A 20,657-nucleotide genomic window follows, 5' to 3' on the forward strand; every position below is an offset into this window, starting at 1 on the left:
TAATATGCATTCACATGGATGAATCAATACAGCTCAACATGATAGAATTCACTTGACATAATATAATTAACACACCTCTTAACCTATCACAATATAGTCCTTTCAATACATTAGCCTGGTTTGAAAACCACATTCTGTTACCTTAATAATACTGTACAGTAGCATTATATAACCCTACTGCCAGGAGGGCAACATTTTCAACCAGCTCAGCCTCTGTTTAAAGTTTGCATATTCCCATGGGCTCAGCCTCTTGATAAATTTAATGTTGTCATCTCTCCACTGGTAAAAAGCAAACTCACTCCTGGAGATCGTCCATTTTCACCGGTCTGAGTCATTATGGGTTTTGTCCCCATCAGCTGCACTAGAATCTGGCACCCTTTCAAACCTAAAAGGGGACCTCTCTCTATTCCTGACCTTTACTTGGAATTTCCCACCTTGACAGAGAAGATGCCAGAATGAATTATATATGACATGTCTCACAACAGTGAATCTCAGTGCAAAGTCGGTGTTGACTTTACCTCCCGGGCAATCAATCACCCACAACAGATTCCCCCTTCCAATGTGCCCGGGTTCCCACTAGTCCAGCGGCAGGTGAGTGTAATGCTTTTGAAATAAAATGTTAAGCCTGGGTTTTGAAAAGACCAAAGCAGGAGCTTTTAGAAAGATAAATCGGTGAAAACTGTCCCTTCGGCCTCTACCGTATTTATTCTCTTGGGCAGATACCAGGTGAGTCTCAACAGCCAGGTTCTATCCTGGAAAGTTTGCCCTCTTGGTGATGAAAAACCTACCTGAATATTTTTTTCACAGTCTGTTTGCTGGTGAAGGGACAGCTCACTTTCCAGGACAAACTTCTTGCCACACTTATCACAAATCTGCATGCGCCTGTGGGTAACGTTCATGTGCTTCTCCAGGTACCAGCGAGTATTAAACACCCTGGGGCACTTCTCACAGGTCAGAGTCTCTTTCTCTTCACACTTAGCCTTCTGGACTGGTGCTTTAGGCTCCTTTGCGGCCCGCTTCTTCCGCTTAGGTGGCTCTACGCTCTTCCTACGTCCTCTTGTAGTCCTGGGAGTCGGGGAAGTGGTAGCCGCAGCCACGGAGCCGGCTCTCCTGGTTCTCCTTTGTGTGACAATGGCCTTCTCCGCTGTCTTCTCCTTCTTCTTCTGCCTTCCGTTCTCCCCATAGTCATTGCTGTCATCGGTGGCCTCTTCCTCACTCTCCTCCTCATCCTCCTCACTGCTTGTCTTAAGAACAGGAGTCTCTTTGGACTGAGAAGAGACACCCTTTTCCCCTTTAGATACATTTAACGTTTGATTATTAAGGTTTACCTCCACTATGATCTGCTCCCTTTTGTAAGAGACTTCCTCCTCCTCCTCCTCCTCCTCTTCTGTGTCATCAGAATTCTCCCGGTCTTCTTTAACAGCATGCACGTCAGACACTGCTCTTGTCTCCCTGAAATACGGCTGTTCCTCTGTTTCGTGGAGATGTGGTTTGCTCATCTTGGTGTCCACTAACACCGAATAAGGACTTCCCGATTCTCTTTTGTACACTTTGGTGGACAGGTCAAGTTCTTGGTTGGCACCATGATAAAAGGTAGATGGCACTTGACCGCGACGACTATCTTCTTGTGCCATTCCTGCTACATGCGCAGCACGGTTTTCAACCAGCTCTGGACAAGAACTGGCTGTGTGGCTCATGGGTAAGTGGCCCAATTAGTAAGCAGTTCAGACTATAGAGAAATAGCTTTCAAACAGGGTAATTATTACAACTCAAATCTCCCTCCATCCACAAAAAAAAAAGCACTCGAGTGAAGAAAAAGGTATTCCTGGAACCTGTGTGCAATTCTTCCAGTGTTGCAGCACCAAAGCAGAAGTCAAAAGGTTTGGTATTATGGCAAGAGCAGAGCACTAGTGATTTTTCTTTCGAGGAGAGCTGCGATTGACTTGGAGCATCTTATCTACAAAGAAAAGCGAAGAGGAGAAAAGGTCAGATACCATTATTTCCTTCCTACAGCCTATGCACGTACATCCTACAACACAGATGAAGATGACTGAATTATTTACAGAGATAATTCTTTATCCTGTTTCAGTGGTCCAGTGTGGGCTATTATTTTACTGGGCTACCAGTTTATTAAACTCAACATGTATTTTGTTAGAATGTAAATTCTAAGATAGCAGGAGTGATCATCTGTCCAGTGCAATGAGATATCCTTAGAGCTTAGCACAGTGCCAAGCACTTGGTAGGTATTCAGTATGTATCCAATGACAAAACAAATAGGTACGATTGCATGGCATCCATTATGCTAGATGCTATAGGACACATTGATACAGCAGAATATATCATCTCTGTCCACAGAAAATTTACAGTCTTGTCATAAGAACATGGGCAGGGATCCCTCGGTGGCACAGCGGTTTGGCGCCTGCCTTTGGCCCAGGGCACGATCCTGGAGACCCGGGATCGAATCCCACGTCGGGCTCCCGGTGCATGGAGCCTGCTTCTCCCTCTGCCTGTGTCTCTGCGCCTCTCTCTCTCTCTCTCTCTGTGACTATCATAAATAAATAAAAATTAAAAAAAAAAAAGAACATGGGCAATATGTGAAACACACCACAGCTTGACGCTGGCTGGCTTGGTTTTCAACATTAGTCAGTACCATACCCACCACAGTTAGGGCTCAAAGAACTAAGCTGGCATAAGCTAGGCACTGTGGACCAGGGAAATAGGACAGCTGATTGACGTAATGACAGAAGAGGCAGAAAATGGCCTTACATAATGTCAAATCTCTGTATAGATGTTTATTATAGATATTACTGGTTTCAGGTTCATTAATTTCAAAGTTGGCCTTACATAATGTCAAATCTCTGTATAGATGTTTATTATAGATATTACTGGTTTCAGGTTCATTAATTTCAAAGTTGCTAAGTACTTCTAAGTTTGTTCCAGATGTACCTCACTAGATCCACTCGGCAGCTGGGGAATTTTTCATGTGTCAGTTGCACAGAAGTCTAAATTCTAAGAAACAGTAACCATCAGGTTGATATAGTTCCAAGAAAAATGAAACCATTCATTAAAAAAAAAAAAGAGAGAGAAAGGCACCTAACCTGCCTTGTGACATGCCTCACATTGCCGTTTAGCCAACCACTTCATCCCTGGGTCATGACTATCCCTGCAAGCGCATACCTCGTCCAGCCAGCAGAAGGAAGGACACTAGTATTTACTGAGTGCCTTCCATGTTCAACAGGCAAGGGTGCCTCTTCTTATTCCTACTTAGCAGCCACCACAAGACTTTGGGGTTGGCTTTTTTCAAACATTTTTTAAAAATTTATTTATTCATTAGAGACACAGAAGCAGAGACATAGGCAGAGGAAGAAGCAGGCTCCTTGCAGGGAGCCTGTTGCAGGACTTGATCCTGGACCCGGGATCACACCCTGAGCTGAAGGCAGATGTTCAGCCACTGAGCCACCCAGGTGTCCTGGGGTTGGCTTTTAAACTCATTTTCGATTTTTTTTTTTTTATCAAAGTGGTCACTAAAAAAAGAAAAGCACACATAGTTGTCCAAGTTGCATACATGGCAAGGTTTGTAAGAAGAGTCCTCCACCTACTCCATCCTATCTGATCCCGTAGGTGAGAGACGTAAATGTTCTTTTAAATGACAAAAGCAGGGGCACCTGGGTGGCTCAGTGGTTGAGCATCTGCCTTTGGCTCAGGTCGTGATCCTGGGGTCCTGCGATCCAGTCCCACCTCAGGCTCCCAGCCGGGAGCTTGCTTCTCCGTCTGCCTAATGTCTCTGCCTCTCTCTGTGTCTCACATGAGTAAATAAAATCTAAAAGAAAAAATAATAAATAAATGACAAGCAGTGTTTGACCCAGGCTGTCTGCCTCCATGGCTCATAGTCTACTTCTACCAGGACAAATGACACTCCAAAAGAATTTAAACTTGGTTGTCCCTGTAACCAAATATCTTTTCGCACATATCAAAATTTCACACCTCATATTTTAAGTAGGAAGATCCTAGTAGCTTTTAGTTCTACTTAGCCTTATTTTGCCTATGCCAAAACTTCTGACCCATGGAACTAATCTAAACTACTGCAAATACCATTAAACTTACTCACATTAATTATCTCAAATTAAGCAAGGGAGGAGAGACAGTAAAATTCAATTAACCAGCAAAAGCTAGGAATTAAACAAAAACCAGGAAGACAAAGAAAAATAATTGAGGGGAAATCCTCTGTGGTCATAATTAATATGTTCTTCCCAAAGACCTCTGGGCTCTCAGCCTTTTGGGCACGTGGCAGGACTGCATGTTCTGACCCTGTCCCCTCCTCTGTAGTTGGGTGGAGCCCCGGGACTACTTCTGGATGGTAGTACATCACGAGTAGAAGTGGCAAGCAGAAGGACAGGACATTTTCTAACTGATGAGACCTTCTAGACTGCTCTTCCCTCTGCTCCAGGAACCACCAATCTTCAGGATGACAACTGCTATCACCCTGGGTCCCGGAGTGACTATAATGACCTACAGGATATGCAAAGTGCAGTGGATTTTATTTTTATTTTTCATTTAATTTTACACAGAGTGTGTTTTTAAAACCTCTGATATCTTGCACTGGTTAGTACTCTAGAATCATGCACAATCTGGCCTTATCCTAGCTGATGCAGATGGAATCCAGGAGTGGGGTGCTGCTTCACCCCCAAAAAACTCAAATATATGGCAAAGGCTTAGGAGCTGGTGAAAAGGGGCAAGGAAACAGTTACCGGAGGCTAAAGGGACAGCAACTCTTATTATGCAGTGGTGCAATTATCGGTGAGACTATCACCTATTTATCTCAGAAGATAGAGAACTCACAGCTCTAACAGGAAAATGGACTGTTAGGACAGTGTGTTGGCTACTAGTGGCTGTATCTGACAAATCATTACATGAAAAGGATGGATTCAGAAAAGGACTGATGCGTTTATAATCAGGATTAAAGAAGTTCAGAAAGTCAGTGACTTGGAGGGTTAGAAGAAGCAGATAGATGCTTAATAAAAACAGAGAAGGTCTTGAGCTACAAATGCCAACTAGAATTCAGTCTTGAGGCAGAATCAAGGCAAAGATGTCCACAACCACTGATAAAACCTCCCAATGGACCAAGGCAGTACCCAGTAAAATAGCTTTTCTAAAAGAGACCAAGGAGGAGGTGCTTTCACCAAAGCAGTTTCTTGGTGTATTTTGCTACAAAGCCTATTTCTCTAGCGTGAAGTGGTTCGAATGCTATTAGTAGACGGGGAAATCAAAAAAAAAAAAAAAAAAAAAAAAGTAGACGGGGAAATCATGTCCGTGTAACACCAAAGTCCTGTTGGTTAAAAATGATATTTTCCCCTGTAAGTTAATGTTTAAAGGGATCAAGAGAAAGCTTTCTCACAATGAACAAGATAGCCTTAGCAATATATGAAGACTTTAAGAAAAAAGCCGAACATCCTACTTCTTCTGTACTTTCCTTAATGCAAGTAGTGGCTGGGTCAGCTGCTTCATGAACCATTAAACTTTCCATGTTAAATCTGGTGAAGTTAAATATGTTTCCCCTCCTGTGTTTAAAAAAGTTTTGTTTTTTAATATTCATTTATTTATTTGAGAGAAAGAGAGAGAGCACAAGCACAAGCAGGGGGAGGGGCAGAGGGAGAGGGAAAAGCAGACTCCCTACTGAGCAGTCTATTGTAAGCAAATGTCTTCAAGACCCTAATCTCAGAGGAGGAAACAGTCACCCAGGGGATTAAGTCTGTAAAGATTCAACTGATTGATACTGGGTGCATATGCCAATGGAGATTTAGTATACTTATAGTATATATTTAATATGTTTATTATATTTATAATTATTGTTTTTATTAATGTACTGGTTACAGTGTTTCACAGATTTTGAATGCTCTGCCTCAATCTGATTTTTTCCATAAGCCCCCACTTATTTTAATGTACAATTTTGTTTTTTTTGTTTTTTTTTTGTTTTTTTTTAATGTACAATTTTGAAGAATCCAGGAAGGCATATATGACATTATAGGAGAAATACCTATACTCAAAATTAAGTCAAGGGAGAAGTATGGGACCACTAAGACAGAGTTATGTAGCAAATTTAAGTATGATTAGGATCTTTTGTGGACGTGGCTAAGGCCCATGTTGCTGACTGGAAACTAATAAAAAGCCAATTAAGTTTTTGAGAGTTGGGATGCCTGGGTGGCTCAGCAGTTGAGCATCTGCTTTTGGCTCAGGACATGATCCTGGAGTGCTGGGATTGAGTCCCACATCGGGCTTCCTACATGGAGCCTGCTTCTGCCTCTGCCTCTCTCTGTGTCTCTCATGAATAAATAAATAAATGAAATCTTAAAAGAAAAAGTTTTTGAGAGTTATACTGCCAAAAAACCCCTCCAGACTGGGTTAAAAGAGACAGTTACTGTTCAAGACTTAAAATGGTCTCTGGGTTCTCAAGCGTCTATGGCAGGAAGCAGGATAGCTTGACCATTCCCCTAAGGGGGTATATTCTTCATTGTCCATTTCACATACAACCAAAGATGGTAATAGGAAAAGAAGAAAGGAGGGACCAAGAGGATGAAGCTAGGGAGCAAAGAAAAAAACAAGTGAGCTATTCCTAACGAGCCTAACCAGGGTCTATTCAAGAACATTCCCCAACCCTGAAGAGGCCCTCTCAATGATTGCTCAGAGATTTCAGAATTTCCTACATATCTATTCCTCCCCCTTACAAATGGAAGGATTTTTATTATGCTGCCGGTAGTCACGACTGCGTTTTGTATGTGGGGGTAGGGACCATGTGTCAGTTTCTTTCATGAGTCCGTGAGCCAAGAAAAACAACATCTGGATCCAACATCTGCACATCATCTACTTACCATCATCATACCCTGTGTCACTCAGAGATCCTGGACTTTGAGCTTCGTGCCATGACTGGATAGGCCCTTGGGTTCCCTACCTTGTGAAGGGAGTGAGTGTATTTTGCCTATGAGAAACAGCAGCCTGAGTGCCTGATGGACAAAAGGATGGTGCTGTTTATCAAGTACTTCCAGCTGTCTCTCTGGTGAAGGCAGTGGTATCTTCCCTGCCTCTACCATAGTCATGCGGGAATACCTGACTGGTTCTAGCCATGATGCTGTGAAATAAGAGATGTACATCAGCTCTGAGCTATTGTATTTCATTGCTAATGAAAGACCCTCCAGACCTCTTTTCTTAGGCATGGTAACCAGTAATGTACAAGAACATGGTTGTTCCATCAACCTGCATCATTGAGTGATATGAACAGAGCTCCCCTGCTGATTTATCACGGCCATGTAGTGAGAAAGCCTTCACTGATTTAAGCTGAGACTGGGGAGTGATTTGTTATGGCAGCATAACCTAGCTAATATAGTTCTTCATGAATATGTACGTGTATACATATTACACGTATCCGCTATCCCAGTCCTCAGCTAGATAGCATGAACAGAAAAATTAAGTCAAAAGTTAAACAATCAGAAAGACAAAGGGCTTAAATTCACAGGGGAGTTCTCTACTTAGTTAGAAAATAAGACCATTCTTTTAAAAAAATAAGTGCTTTATTCTATTTTAAATGATGTGTACATACATGCATTCCCATATGAACCTGACACTGGTATCTAAGGGAAATTCACAAACATCAATAAACCACACAATCACAAGAGAAGATGTGGTCTAACTGTTCACTTTGAAACACACATGAGCTTTCTGCACACATTTTACTTTTCTTCACTCAATTTTGGCACCTTTTATCTTATCTCAGTTTTGATGATAATCTTCCTTTATTCTCTTTCCAGAAGGTTTAAACTATCTCCTAAGAGCATAATCGAGTAACCTTTACAAAACCAAAAGCACATTAGGGAAATTAGAACATTCCATGTTTCATTATCCAACTCTTAATGTGTATGCTCAGTTCTAACTTACTCATTACATATAATCTTAACTTCATTTTTTAGAATACTCTCTAGGTGAATACACTGAGCTCTAAGAACCTGAAAGCAGACAGAAGCAGCAAATAAGAAATAGCCCTCATTGATATTTAAAGCTGTTTAAATTCATCTCTCTTTGGTATTAAAACAAGTTCTTAGAGATCATTTCTCCTGCTTCTTAAAATAAATTCCAAACTAAAGTGGGTCATTCTTTAGTGTCTGGTTATAATTAATATTATACAACTTAGGAAAAAATGTGGTATGTTTGTCAAAGGGTATACAAATTGAGAAGCAACCAGTTCTGGCACTCTACATGCTTGACCAGCTACTGGGAAGAAAATACAGTTTTAAGAAAAAAAAACCAGGGGCCCCTGGGTGGCTCAGTCAGTGTCTAACTCCTGATTTCAGCTCAGGCGCTGATCTCAGGGTTGAGATGGAGCCCCACGTGGGCACTGTACTCAGCAGGGAGTCTGCTTGAGATTTTCTTTCTGCCCTTCCTCTGTCCCTCTCAGAAAAAAGGGGGGAGGTGCCTGTATGACTCTAAGCATCTGACTTCAGCTCAGGTCATGATCTCAGGGTCCTGGGATCAAGCCCCATGTCAGGTTCCATGCTCAGCAGGGAATCACCTTCTCCCTCTCTCTCCCTCTGCCCTTCTCTCCACTTTTGTGCTCTCTCAAATAAATAAAATCTTTAAATAAATAAATCTTTAAAAAAAGAATTAGAAAATATAATAGCATATTATAGTCAAGTACAACTTCCAGAATGTGCTTCTTTTCTCATGCCATTTTTCCCCAAGTAGACTACAAACCAAGTTACATGGTCTTCTAGAATGTTTATTTATGTTTAGTCTTTAAGGAAAAATAACTTCGTTCCCTGAAAAGTTTTAAGAGTTAATTTTTGACAAATCCAACAGGGCTTTTTTTCTATAAAAATATGTATCTATTCATTCTCTTTTTATGTTAAAAAGGCTATTTGGGGCGAGTCTCTTCAAGTTAAATGGGTAACTGTGTAAAACATATCACTCTGCCACCTATGCTTATCCTACTTGCAGAACCACTTCCATTAACCTGTTTCCAAAGCTCAAACTATCTATGCACTGCCAGACCATGAGTCCTGCTAAATGGAAAGTTTTCTGAAGCGGACAACTATCCATGAGGATCAGGCCAAAAGTACAAACTACCAAGAAATGGAAAGGAACAAGAAGGGAAAGATAAGTGCATATCAACAAAATTCTTCCCCCCCTCCAAATTCACTAGGAAGAGTGGACAGGATGACAGTTGGGTCTGTGATAATAATGGTCTGATACTTTACTCAAAGCTTTATGGCTTTTGCAGAAGGCTACTCACTTCTTTCCTATTAGGAAAGTATGTTAGTGATACATCTGCCAAGTGACAACTAATCTCAATGTCTCTGGACAGTCAAATAATAGTATTTAACAACTATATACACTTGAGTAAAAAAAAAAAAAAAGGAGAAATCTGGAAATTTAGAAGATAAAAATCACATCTAGTTAGAGAACTCAGAAAAAGTCTGTGAAAGTCCGTGGATTTCAGAGAAGCTTGAATGTATGTATAACATATTACATGTAATAAAACAAACACACAATTGAGCAAGATAAAATAAATTTAAAATAAGTAAAAAAAACTGAAGTAGGAAAGATAATACCAGGAATCAGGATAAAATAAAAGCACAAACCATCTCATACTAAATATTCTATCAGTACTGACAAAAATAAAAATTTAAATATTTGACTTGTAATTTTAAAAATTTTACAAGAATGTGTACTTTATGAAATAACTATTTAATATCTCTACCTGGTAATTAAGTTGAGTTTAAAACTCATGTCTACACTAAAAGCTTAATTGTTTTCTTTTTTTTAAAGATTTAGTTTATTTGAAAGAGAGAGAAAGAGAATGAATGCATAAGCGGGAGAAGGGGCAGAGGGAGAGGAAGAGAGAGAATCCTCAAAGCAGATTCCTTGCAAAGTGCAGAGCATGACATGAGCCTTAATCCCAGGACCTCAGATTGTGACTTGAGCCAAAATCAAGAGCTGACTGCTTAACTGATTGAGCCATCCAGGCACCCCTAATTTTTTTCTTAATACAGTAGATTCTACTAGTCTAAAATGAAATTTCTCTGTGTCCTTGTCTTTTTCTTAAAAAGAATCTCTAAGAGTAAGACAACTTCCAAAATACCTATAGAGGACAATAGAAGTCTCACGACTTAAGATCCTAAACTGCTACAACATAATTTTAATAAGTACAGTAAGAATCATTTAGATCTCTCTGATCTTGTTCTTTTATATAAGACAAACTATATTATTATGGCAAAGAATGTGTGACCAAAAAGGCTTAGTGGGGACCAATAACTATAGTTCATTTTTAACCCAAGTTTTGGTACTGTCAACTGTTAAATGTTACCAATCTATACCTCAGTCTGTCAACATGAAAAGTGGGAGCCACGAAAACAAACTGCAAAACTGAAAGCTCAGTAAATTCTACTCTTTAATTTACAAAGTGTACATGGTATTAGTGATAATAATTTGCATTTATATGATGTTTTACAGTTTGAATAGAACACATTTATCATGCATTTATTAAACATTTATGAAGTGCCCACTATGTGTTTGGCATTGTAGGAGCTGGAGCCATCAAGGTGTTCAAAGGTCTAAGTAGGGGATCCCTGGGTGGCGCAGCGGTTTGGCGCCTGCCTTTGGCCCAGGGCGTGATCCTGGAGACCCGGGATCGAATCCCATATCAGGCTCCCGATGCATGGAGCCTGCTTCTCCCTCTGCCTGTGTCTCTGCCTCTCTCTCTCTCTCTCTCTGACTATCATAAGTAAATAAAAAAAAAAAAAAAACAAAAAACAAAAAAAAAAAACAAAGGTCTAAGTAGGGAGGCAGACATGAAAACCCATAATCACAGTATAGTGTAATAAGAACAACTACAAAAGACAGCACAGCACAGCCCAGCGGTGAAGAGCACAAACTGAAGCCTGACTGTCTGTATCAGAAATCTGGCTCCAACACATACCAGAGTTAGGAGGCCTTGGTTGAATTATTTAACCTATGTCTCATTTTCTGTATCTGTAGAATGAGGATAATAATTATGTTTGCCTCATGGCGTGTTACTGGGATTACATGAGTTAATAAATATAAACGCTTATAAGAGTACTAAGCAACAGTAAGCACTGTTCTAAGTGTTCTGTGAATAAACACACTCACCTATACACGCAAGATACAAAGGCCGTGTGGAAAAAGGAGGTGATTAACTGGTGTAAAATGTGGTGGATCTCTCAGAGAAGTTTCAGAGATAAGAAAAAGTTAGAGCTGGTTTTAAAAGGACAAGCAGAAGTCAGAGAGATGGAGAAGGGAAGTAGGAAAGTTGCATGCAAGAAACTCAACATGAAAAAGACAGGAATGAAACCACATAGGGTTTTGTTTATCTCATTTAAGCATCATTGCCCTCTAATGACTTGGGACTGTTGTTCCTAATTCACAGCTGAGGCTCAGTTTAATAACTTTCCCACTGTCATTGCTGGTTAAGTGATGGAGCAAGCACTGGAAATCTGGTTTTCTCTTTGCCTCAGTTTACCAATCATCTCTTATGAGCTAAATAAAATTACTTCAAAAGATGTATTTAGGCCTTAAACAAAAACATATCTTGAATGACGCAAAGTAAAAAATAAAATTCTAGACTAGTGTTCAAGGGTATAAGTTTTAACCTTAGCTAGTGAATGCCCACTTCTTTCCACAATGCCTTGAATGTTCGATTAATTCACATGAAAGGGCAACTGCGTGACTTAGTCGATTAAGCATTTGACTTCAACTCAGCTCATGATCTTGGGGTCCTGGGACTAAGCCTCACTCACATCAGGCTCTGAGATCAGCGGGAAGCCAGCTTGTCCCCTGCCCCTTCCCTTGCTATGTATGCTCTCTCTTTCCCCCCAATCAATCAATCAATCTCTAAAAAAAATTCACATGGATACATTTCAGTTTTCAGTGTGACTCATCTGCACTTGGTGTTTCACAGTAACCAATCTGACCAAGTAAAGATTTAAATTATGTTTCAGTTTATTTTCTTGCAACAAAATCATTAAGTTTTCAATGGATGAAACCTAAAGAAAACTGTGGACTTTATTTTTTTTTTAATTTTTAAATTTATTTATGATGGTCACACACACACAGAGAGAGAGGCAAAGACATAGGCAGAGGGAGAAGCAGGCTCCATGCACTGGGAGCCCGATGTGGGATTCGATCCCGGGTCTCCAGGATCGCACCCTGGGCCAAAGGCAGGCACCAAACCGCTGCGCCACCCAGGGATCCCGAAGACTGTGGACTTTAAACTTGATGTGTAAAGAGCAAGTTACAGATATAAAATTGACAGTGAAAAAAGTTCTGTGTCACAAGATTAGTAGCATACTATAAATGTCCTTCATTTCCAAGGGTGCGCACAAAATCAACCTAGGTTGCACTAGAAAAGCTACAAACATAGCATGTGGAAGTCAACTTTACAACAAGCAAAATCTCAAATGACACACATCACTCGGCCATATTTTAGATAAATATTATAAAGTGCTCTCAGATGCCTATATTTTGTATAGTTGAAAAATACAACTAATTTTAATGCAATCTCACCTAATACAATTTCACATGTCAATTATTTTTTAAGCAGTCCACCTAATCCATTATCTGTAAGAAATGGAACTGAGAAATTCCTGTCACCTTCAGTTTTAGACAAAGCTTTTATAAAAATAAATTTTCACTGTAGTTATTTTTTCACATGCATTTAAATGAGACTGCCATTGTGTTTCCTCAATAATACGCAGGAGAAGCTAGGAGAAAGAGGACAAAGAAGGGGTACTCCTCCTAAGGTACTACCTAATTACCTTCAAGCATCAACAGTCCCCACATCTCCGTAGAAGACAATAAAAATGAATGTGCATTACTCATCACAGTGGCTTAAGCAACCTTAGCTTTCACCCGGAACCCCCTAGGGCCAAAGAAGAAATCAAATACTAAGTAGGCTACACTGCAGGACCTGGATGATCACACAGTATATTCAGAACATCTTTCCATTATTCAATTCACAAACGTCATCTAGAGACAGGAGAATGTAATTTAAACAAAGGAGTTCTTTTTCAAAGAAGAGTAAGAGTTTTGTATTACTGCTATCTTTTCCGTTAAAATCTGACAAAGCCCTGGCTGCAGGAATGCTCAAATGAGATTCTGTACCCTTAAAAACAGTCAGAACATATCCCCTCTTGTAGATATATAATCTTGGAAAGTCTCAGTCTAGCCTTGACCAAAGTTGTTTTACGGAATGCAACTAATTAATGCACTAGTCTGTTTTCAAAATGGCTATCTGTGTGAGTACCCTGACCATTATGAACCCTGATATCCTGCTTATTAGCTTTAAGAAAAATCAGAGACTAAAGGCCTTGTGAATCATTCTTGTTCACACTGTGGCTCCCTATAATGTAAGCCTTTATGGGAGGCCTATCTAATCTATATGTCTTGTCATGATGACAAGATTATCATGAACTTGAATGAAAAACTCATTCAGAAAATGAAAATAACTGAGAAAGGTCCTCATTACATTCTTATATTTTACAGAAATAAGAATCACAAATATTTTAGATGTGTAAACAACAAATATTTCAAATGCGTAAACAACACCAGGAAATGTTAGAATTTAGACCCATCAAGACTGTTACTATTTTCTAACTAACAGAGCATTTTTTACACTTCAAAAATTTAATACTTGGAAAGTAAATTTAACTGAACTAGTCTTCAACCAGCAGTTGAATTCTAAAACAAAAATATTTGATGGTAGATGGGAAGGCCAATATCCTACTTAACCCAGTTTACAGCTTTGGACAAGGCAGCTGATCTCACCCATTCCTTTTTTTGGAATGTTCCTCACCCGTTTTCACCGTGTCCCCCTGTAAAACTAGAATAACAGTACCCACACCTATATAATCTGATAACAGGCAAAGTTCCCAGTACAGGGGGTGTTTCACTGCTGGCTTCTTTCTCCTTCTTATTTGAGAAACTCTTTCTTAAAGAGGTTGTAAATTATGGGTGGTAGAGCAGAGATTTATGTAATTTTAGTTGGTTGCATGCATTTTTCCATAGTGAACATGAGGTAATGAAGATGAAAAAAAGCAAAAGATAGGGAAGGCAAAGTAAGTTTGAAAAATGAAATATGAAGGGTGCCTGGGTGGCACAATCAGTGAAGCGTCCGACTCTTGATTTCAGGTCAAGTCATGATCTCAGGGTTGTGATACAGTCTCAGGTTGGGCTCCAGACTGAGCATAGAGTCTGATTAAAATTCTCTCTCGGGGATCCCTAGGTGGCGCAGCGGTTTAGCGCCTGCCTTTGGCCCAGGGCGCGATCCTGGAGACCAGGGATCGAATCCCACGTGGGGCTCCCAGTGCATGGAGCCTGCTTCTCCCTCTGCCTATGTCTATGCCTCTCTCTCTCTCTCTCTCTCTCTCTGTGTGACTATCATAAATAAATAAAAATTTAAAAAAAAACTTAAAAAAATTCTCTCTCACTCTCCCATTTGCTCTCTCTTCCCTTCTCTAAAAAGAAATAAACAGGATGAAACTGGCTAAACAGACACATGAAAAGATGCTCAACATTGCTCATCATCAGGGAAATGCAAATCAAAACCACAATGAGGTATCACCTCACACCTGTCAAAAGGGCTAAAATAAAAAACACAAGAAACAACAAGTGTTGGCGAGGATGTGGAGAAAAAGAAACCCTTGTGTACTGTTGGTGGGAATGCAAACTGGTTCAGCCACTGTGGAAAACAGTTTGACAGTTCCTCAAAAAGTTAAACATAGAGTTACCATATGACCCAGCAATTTCACTCTTAGGTATATGCTCAAGAGAACTGAAAATAAATGTTCATACAAAAACTTGCATATAGGGGCACCTGGGTTGGCTCAGTAGTTGAGCATCTGTCTCTGGCTCAGGATGTGATCCCGGGTCCTGGGATCAAGTTCTGCATTGGGTTCCCCACAGGGAACCTGCTTCTCCCTCTGCCTGTCTCTCTGCCCCTCTCTCTGTGTCTCTCATGAATAAATAAATAAAATCTTTAAAAAAACTTGCATATCAATGTTCACAGCATTACTCATAATAGCCCCAAAGTGGAAACCATCCAAATATACATGAACTTACGAATGCATAAAGAAAATGCATATCCATACAATGTCAAAAAAAAGGAATGGAGTACTGATAGAGTGCAACATATATAAATGGATCCTGAAAAAATCACCCTAAGTGAAGGAAGCTACACATAAAAGGCTACATGTTGTGTAGCTAGCAAGTCCATGGTGACAGAGAGTAGATCAATGAGTGACAGGAGCTGGGGGTAAGGAGGAGCAGGAAGGGCTGCTAATGGGTTCCAGGCTTCTTTTTGAGGGATGAAAATGTTCTGGAATTAGATAATGGTGATGGCTGCACAACCTTGTGAGTATACTAAAAACCACTGAACCATACATTTTTAAGTGGAGAATTATGTGGGAGATGAATTATATCTCAATAAAAAGAGATAAAATGAAACAGACTATCTGGACACAAATAGTCTCAAGGTGGACTGAAAAAATAAGATTATCTGCAAATTGTGATAGTTTACATAAAAATGACATTACTGGATGACCTAGTAGGCCGGAAACGAAGGGCTAGGCTCTAACAGCAGTAATGCAGTGACACTGAGTGTAATTGCCAACATGTCCTACACTGCTGGGCAGGCTATTTCACCTTTCCGGCCCTGGTTTCCTCAACCAGACAGCTAAAGGATTCCCTCCAGCACTGACATTGACTGTGTTGATTATGTTTTCATTCTTTTGTCTAATTCATCTGGTCACTTACTGCCACACAGCCATTCCCAAACTTTTCAACAAGGGCTGTCACACACTCTTCTCTCCACCCCTAAATCCCCTGCCACATTCCCATGGAGCACTGCTTTTAAAATATTGTCTCAGAATTTACATTTAGATCATACTTTTTTATTTCTTACTAACCAAATATGAAAACAGCCATCAAAATGTTTTGTTAGATTGTCTGGCTTTCCCATATTTCCAATGCACTTTTGAACATTAAAATTATTTTATGGGGGGCCTGGGTAGCTCAGTTGGTTAAGCATCTGCCTTTAGCTCAGGTCATGATCCTGAGGTCCTAGGACTGAGTCCCACACATCAGGCTCCCAGGTTAACAGGGAGCCTGCTTCTCCTTCTCCCTCTGCCCCCCACCCCTTGTGCTCTCTCCTGATCTCTCAAATAAATAAATAAATAAATAAATAAATAAATAAATAAATAAAATCTTTTAAAGTAGCTTATGAATCTCAGGTTGAGGATGCCTGGGTTAAGGGAATATATTATGTATGGTCTTGAAATAAGTATAATACAAATGAGATCAATCCTGCAACCTTATCCATGGTATAGGTTAGGTTTTTCCAAAAACAGTTTTTCCAAAATTGGGTCCACCACACTTTCTTAGGGCGGAAAGAGACAGGATTACGCTTAACGTCATCCCTTGGATGATTCTATTCAGTCCTTTGCCTTAGTAAGAAAGCATTTAAGGCAAGATGCCCAACAGGATGTGGAAGAAATCCATGAAGCCTCAGATACCGGCCAATATTCATTGCTACCTTTTCCTTTTTTTAATGGTCCTCTTTAAAAAAAAAATAAGTTAAAGGCTGAATGAAACAAAACCAAGTGACAATGCCACAACTGTATCAAAATTAAAGGCAAAAGTGGTGGCATAGAGCACAACTTTACTCAGTAGAGGTATTCTACATTGGTTGCTAGTAAAATGACCCAATGGATTCTCTCTCCCTTTTTTGGGAAGTAGAGATGACCACAGAGAAAAAAGGGATGACTTCACCACATTGAGTTATGGTTATGAATCTTCACAAGACAGTAGATCCAGCATCTCACAGTCTTGGAAGTGACGGGACTCTATTTAGTAAAACTGTTACTCAAACACAAGGTTTATTTATGAATGCCCAGATCTCCTGTTTTTCCAAAGAGAGAAATAGCTTTTTTTTTTATTATAAAGGTAACAATTATAGTTAAAAAGGGTTTATACAACTAAGCATTTTCTTTCTTTTTTTAAAAGATTTATTTATTTGAGAAAAGGGGGGGGGGGCGGAGGCAGAGGGAGAGTCTTAAGCAGACTTCCCGCTGAGCACAGAGCTCCAAGCGAGTTCAATGTCACGACCCTGAGATAGGGACCTGAACTGAAACCAAGAGTCAGATGCTCAACTGATCACGCCAGCCAGGCACCCCCACTAAGCATTTTCTGTCCAATTCTCACACTCTACTCTTTATTCACAAGCTCTATCATCTATTTATATGCAAAGCATCAAGCATCTAATATAAGAAGATATTTATTTACCCATTCCTTCAAATAACTACTGTTGGCCCTAACCTTCGCAAGCTTAAAATGTGTTTGGAGAGCTAGCAACTATATAGAAAAAATAAGTCGCAACTGCCAAATAAAACAAGTGCTATTTCTTTTAAAGGTGCCATATAGGGCAGCCTGGGTGGCTCAGTGGTTTAGCGTATGCTTTCAGCCCAGGGTGTGATCCTAGAGACCCGGGATCCAGTCCCATGTTGGGCTCCCTGCATGGAGCCTGCTTCTCCCTCTGCCTGTATCTCTGCTTCTCTCTCTGTGTGTCTCTCATGAATAGATAAGAAAAACAAAAAAAAACAAAAAAAAACGCTGCCATATAATTATTTAAAAGGGCAAGAAAGACGTAGGATACCCAGGCTATGGAAGGCTTGAGATCTGAACTAGATCCTGAAAATGGGAGGGATCTGAAAAGGCAGAGAGGAAATTAAAAGACAGTGGAGGAGAGGGCTATGTGAGTAAACTGTCATCAGGAATGAGCACAGTATATTCCAGGGGTGTGGAGACAAAGACCTAGCCAAAGGAGTCTTGCCGGGGATTAGGAGGTGGTAAGGTTGTAAATACAGAGGAGGTACAGAAAATGGAGGGTTCTGATTGCAGGGCTGAGAAATCCATGCAACACCAAAGGTGGCAGAGAGGCAAAAAAAGGAGAATTGACAGAATTTGCTTATTAGACGTGATGGATAAAGAACAAGATCATAGATGATGTGTGCAATCTGAATTTCCATTCCTAGAGCTCAGAAGAAAACACAGGTGGGAGAGGCAAAACAAAAAATATAAATAAGACAATCAGCCTCAAATTCAAAGAGGGTATGTCTTTTGCACAATGACTAGAGAAGTCTTTTGCTAAATACTGCTAAAATTCCTTTACAATGACGATTACTGCCAAAAAAGGTAAGGCCAAACCTTCTTCAAGAATAGAACCTTCACCTTACTTCTCTAATCTCATTTCCCTCCACATCACCCCACAAACCCTGTGCACCAGCTTGCGGGTCTACTCAACGTTCCCTGAGCATTCTAGAATTTCTCTACGTCAGTTATCAGTGTATCCTGTCCCATCAGCCAAGAATGCCCTTACCTCTCTCCCTAACAAGTGAACTCCACTGATTTTTCAATATTCAATTCAAACACAACTTATTCTTTCTGAAATTCTCCAACCCCATCATCACTTCTCCTGTATTTATACTCTGCCTCTACTACCTCTAGTATACTTATTCATTCTACTTTGTATAAAAATTGTTTACCTGTCCATATTCACATTGCCAGTGATTGGCTTAGAGGTGGGCCCTTTTTTTAAAAAAAAATTATAGATTGTATTTATTTATTTATTTATTTTGTTTTTAGATTTTATTTATTAATGAGACACACAGAGAGAAAGAGAGAGAGAGAGAGGCAGAGACACAGGCAGAGGGAGAAGCAGGCTCCATGCAGGGAGCCCAACATGGGACTCGATCCGGGGGTCCCCAGGATCATGTCCTGAGCTGAAGGTGGCGCTAAACCACTGAGCCACCGGGGCTGCCCTAGAGGTGGGCCCTTGACCAAGTTTTGGTTAGTGAGATTTAAGTGGAAGTCAGCTGGAAGGCTTCTGAAAAATATTTCCAAACTATTTATTTATTTATATTTTTAAAAGATTTTATTTATTTATTCATGAGAGACACAGATTGAAAGAGAGAGAGGCAGAGACACAGGCAGAGGGAGAAGCAGCCTCCATATAGGGAGCCCGACATGGAACTCAATCCCGGGTCTCCAGGATCCCACCCTGGGGCTGAAGGCGGCGCTAAACCGCTGAGCCACCGGGACTGCCCGATTTCCAAACTCTTAAAAAGCATAAGAAAGCAATAACCACACCCTGCTGGAACTCCTCTTATCTAGATATGATGCCTAGAATGGAGGTGCCCATCTCGTACCCATAATGGAAGATGGCCAAAGGACAAAGTAGACATTTCCTAGATGGCAGAGAGGTGGGAAGAACGTGGGTCCCTGGTGATGTCACTAAACCACAGACTTAAACCAATCCCAGACTGAGGCATCTTATTACTTGTAATGATACATTTTCTCTATTTTAAAATTATTTTGAATTGGATTATCAGTTCCAACCCAAAGCATCCTACTTGATACGGTTACATTTAAGATGGAAATTAGACATCTAAGTACAGATATCAAGTAGTCAGTTGGCTCCAAGAATGTGGAGATGGAGAGGAAGTCAGGTCTAGAGGTGAATATTTGGGAGACATCAGCATACAGAAAGAATTTAAATTTGGGGACTGGGAAGACAGCATAAAGAAAGAAAAGAAAAGCTCTGGGGCACCCTCAGGGCAGAGGAGAAAGAACCAACAAAGAAGAGAGGAGAAATTAACACACAGGTAAAAGGAAACACTAAACTGCAGGCCAAGGAAGTAGGGACATAAACACATTTTCTCAAGAAAGAAGAACTGGTCAACTGTATCAAAGCTGCTAAAGCACTGAGTAAGACAGAGAAAATTGACCACTGAATTTAGTGGCTGAATCATTCCCTAACCTGAAGGCCCCTGGTCCTTCAGAGAGACTCCTTTTCCCTGAAAACAAAAACAAAAACAAAAACAACACAGCAGTCTTGAGTTAATTAGTATACTGGCTCAGGGCTCAGACTTGGGCAGGGTTCTGGAGCTCCCACTCCCTAGCTGAGGGGCCTCCTTAACCAGCTGGCGAGGGTGTGATGAGGGAACAGAAGCTGAGGAACAGAGCTGGGGTTGGAGTCAAGACAGGGGAAAGGTCTGAATTTGGTGTTTAAAGACGGAAGAGACCTGAGTGTGCTTGAATGCTGATGGGAAGGAACACTTCTTAGCATAGGGTACCCATTACAAGAAAACATTCTGCAATTTGTTATAGTGGGAGGTTGGTTTGTTAAGCTTTCTAAAAATTGTGTATAGAAGAAAAGATATGATAAAACCACAATCTTAAGCTCCACCTCATTTTAGAACCTATCAACCAAAAGAAAAGAGATGGTACACTGCAAAAAGTAGTTAATAATAAATAGTAAATGAAAAGTGTCTACTTTTCTCTTAGTTATACTATAAAAATGGTTCTAATGTTAAAACACAAACCGGAAGTACTAAACCACAAAAATCCAGATATCAAAAGCTAAGGAAATCTAGGTAACAAAAGCGAAGGAAATCTATAATACAGCTACATAAAACCATTTGGAATACACTCCTAAAACAGTCAGTCTTCAATACTTTCTCAAATCTTAAGTATTTTTTTTTCTTTTGGTCTTATGGAAGAAATGTGTTGTCTGGAGATAAGCTTTCTATAAACTTGTGTAC

General features: G+C 40.2%; 1 protein-coding gene across 4 annotated transcripts in view; it reads right to left on the reverse strand.

Annotated features, from left to right (window-relative positions):
- Positions 1 to 20,657, reverse strand: part of ZNF652 (zinc finger protein 652) — a 66,147-nt gene that overhangs the window by 22,026 nt on the left and 23,464 nt on the right. For 2 of the 4 annotated variants that reach the window (XM_038547616.1, XM_038547619.1), the window contains exon 2: positions 789 to 1,957. In XM_038547616.1, coding sequence (XP_038403544.1) covers positions 789 to 1,697 — 909 coding nt within the window. In that variant the 5' untranslated portion in view covers positions 1,698 to 1,957. Of the gene's footprint in view, positions 1 to 788; positions 1,958 to 3,665; positions 3,726 to 20,657 lie in introns of those variants that run through there. The other 2 variants (XM_038547617.1, XM_038547618.1) reach the window with 2 other exon arrangements.

This window comes from Canis lupus, chromosome 9 (genome assembly GCF_011100685.1).
Source record: "Canis lupus familiaris isolate Mischka breed German Shepherd chromosome 9, alternate assembly UU_Cfam_GSD_1.0, whole genome shotgun sequence".
Taxonomy (NCBI): domain Eukaryota; kingdom Metazoa; phylum Chordata; class Mammalia; order Carnivora; family Canidae; genus Canis; species Canis lupus.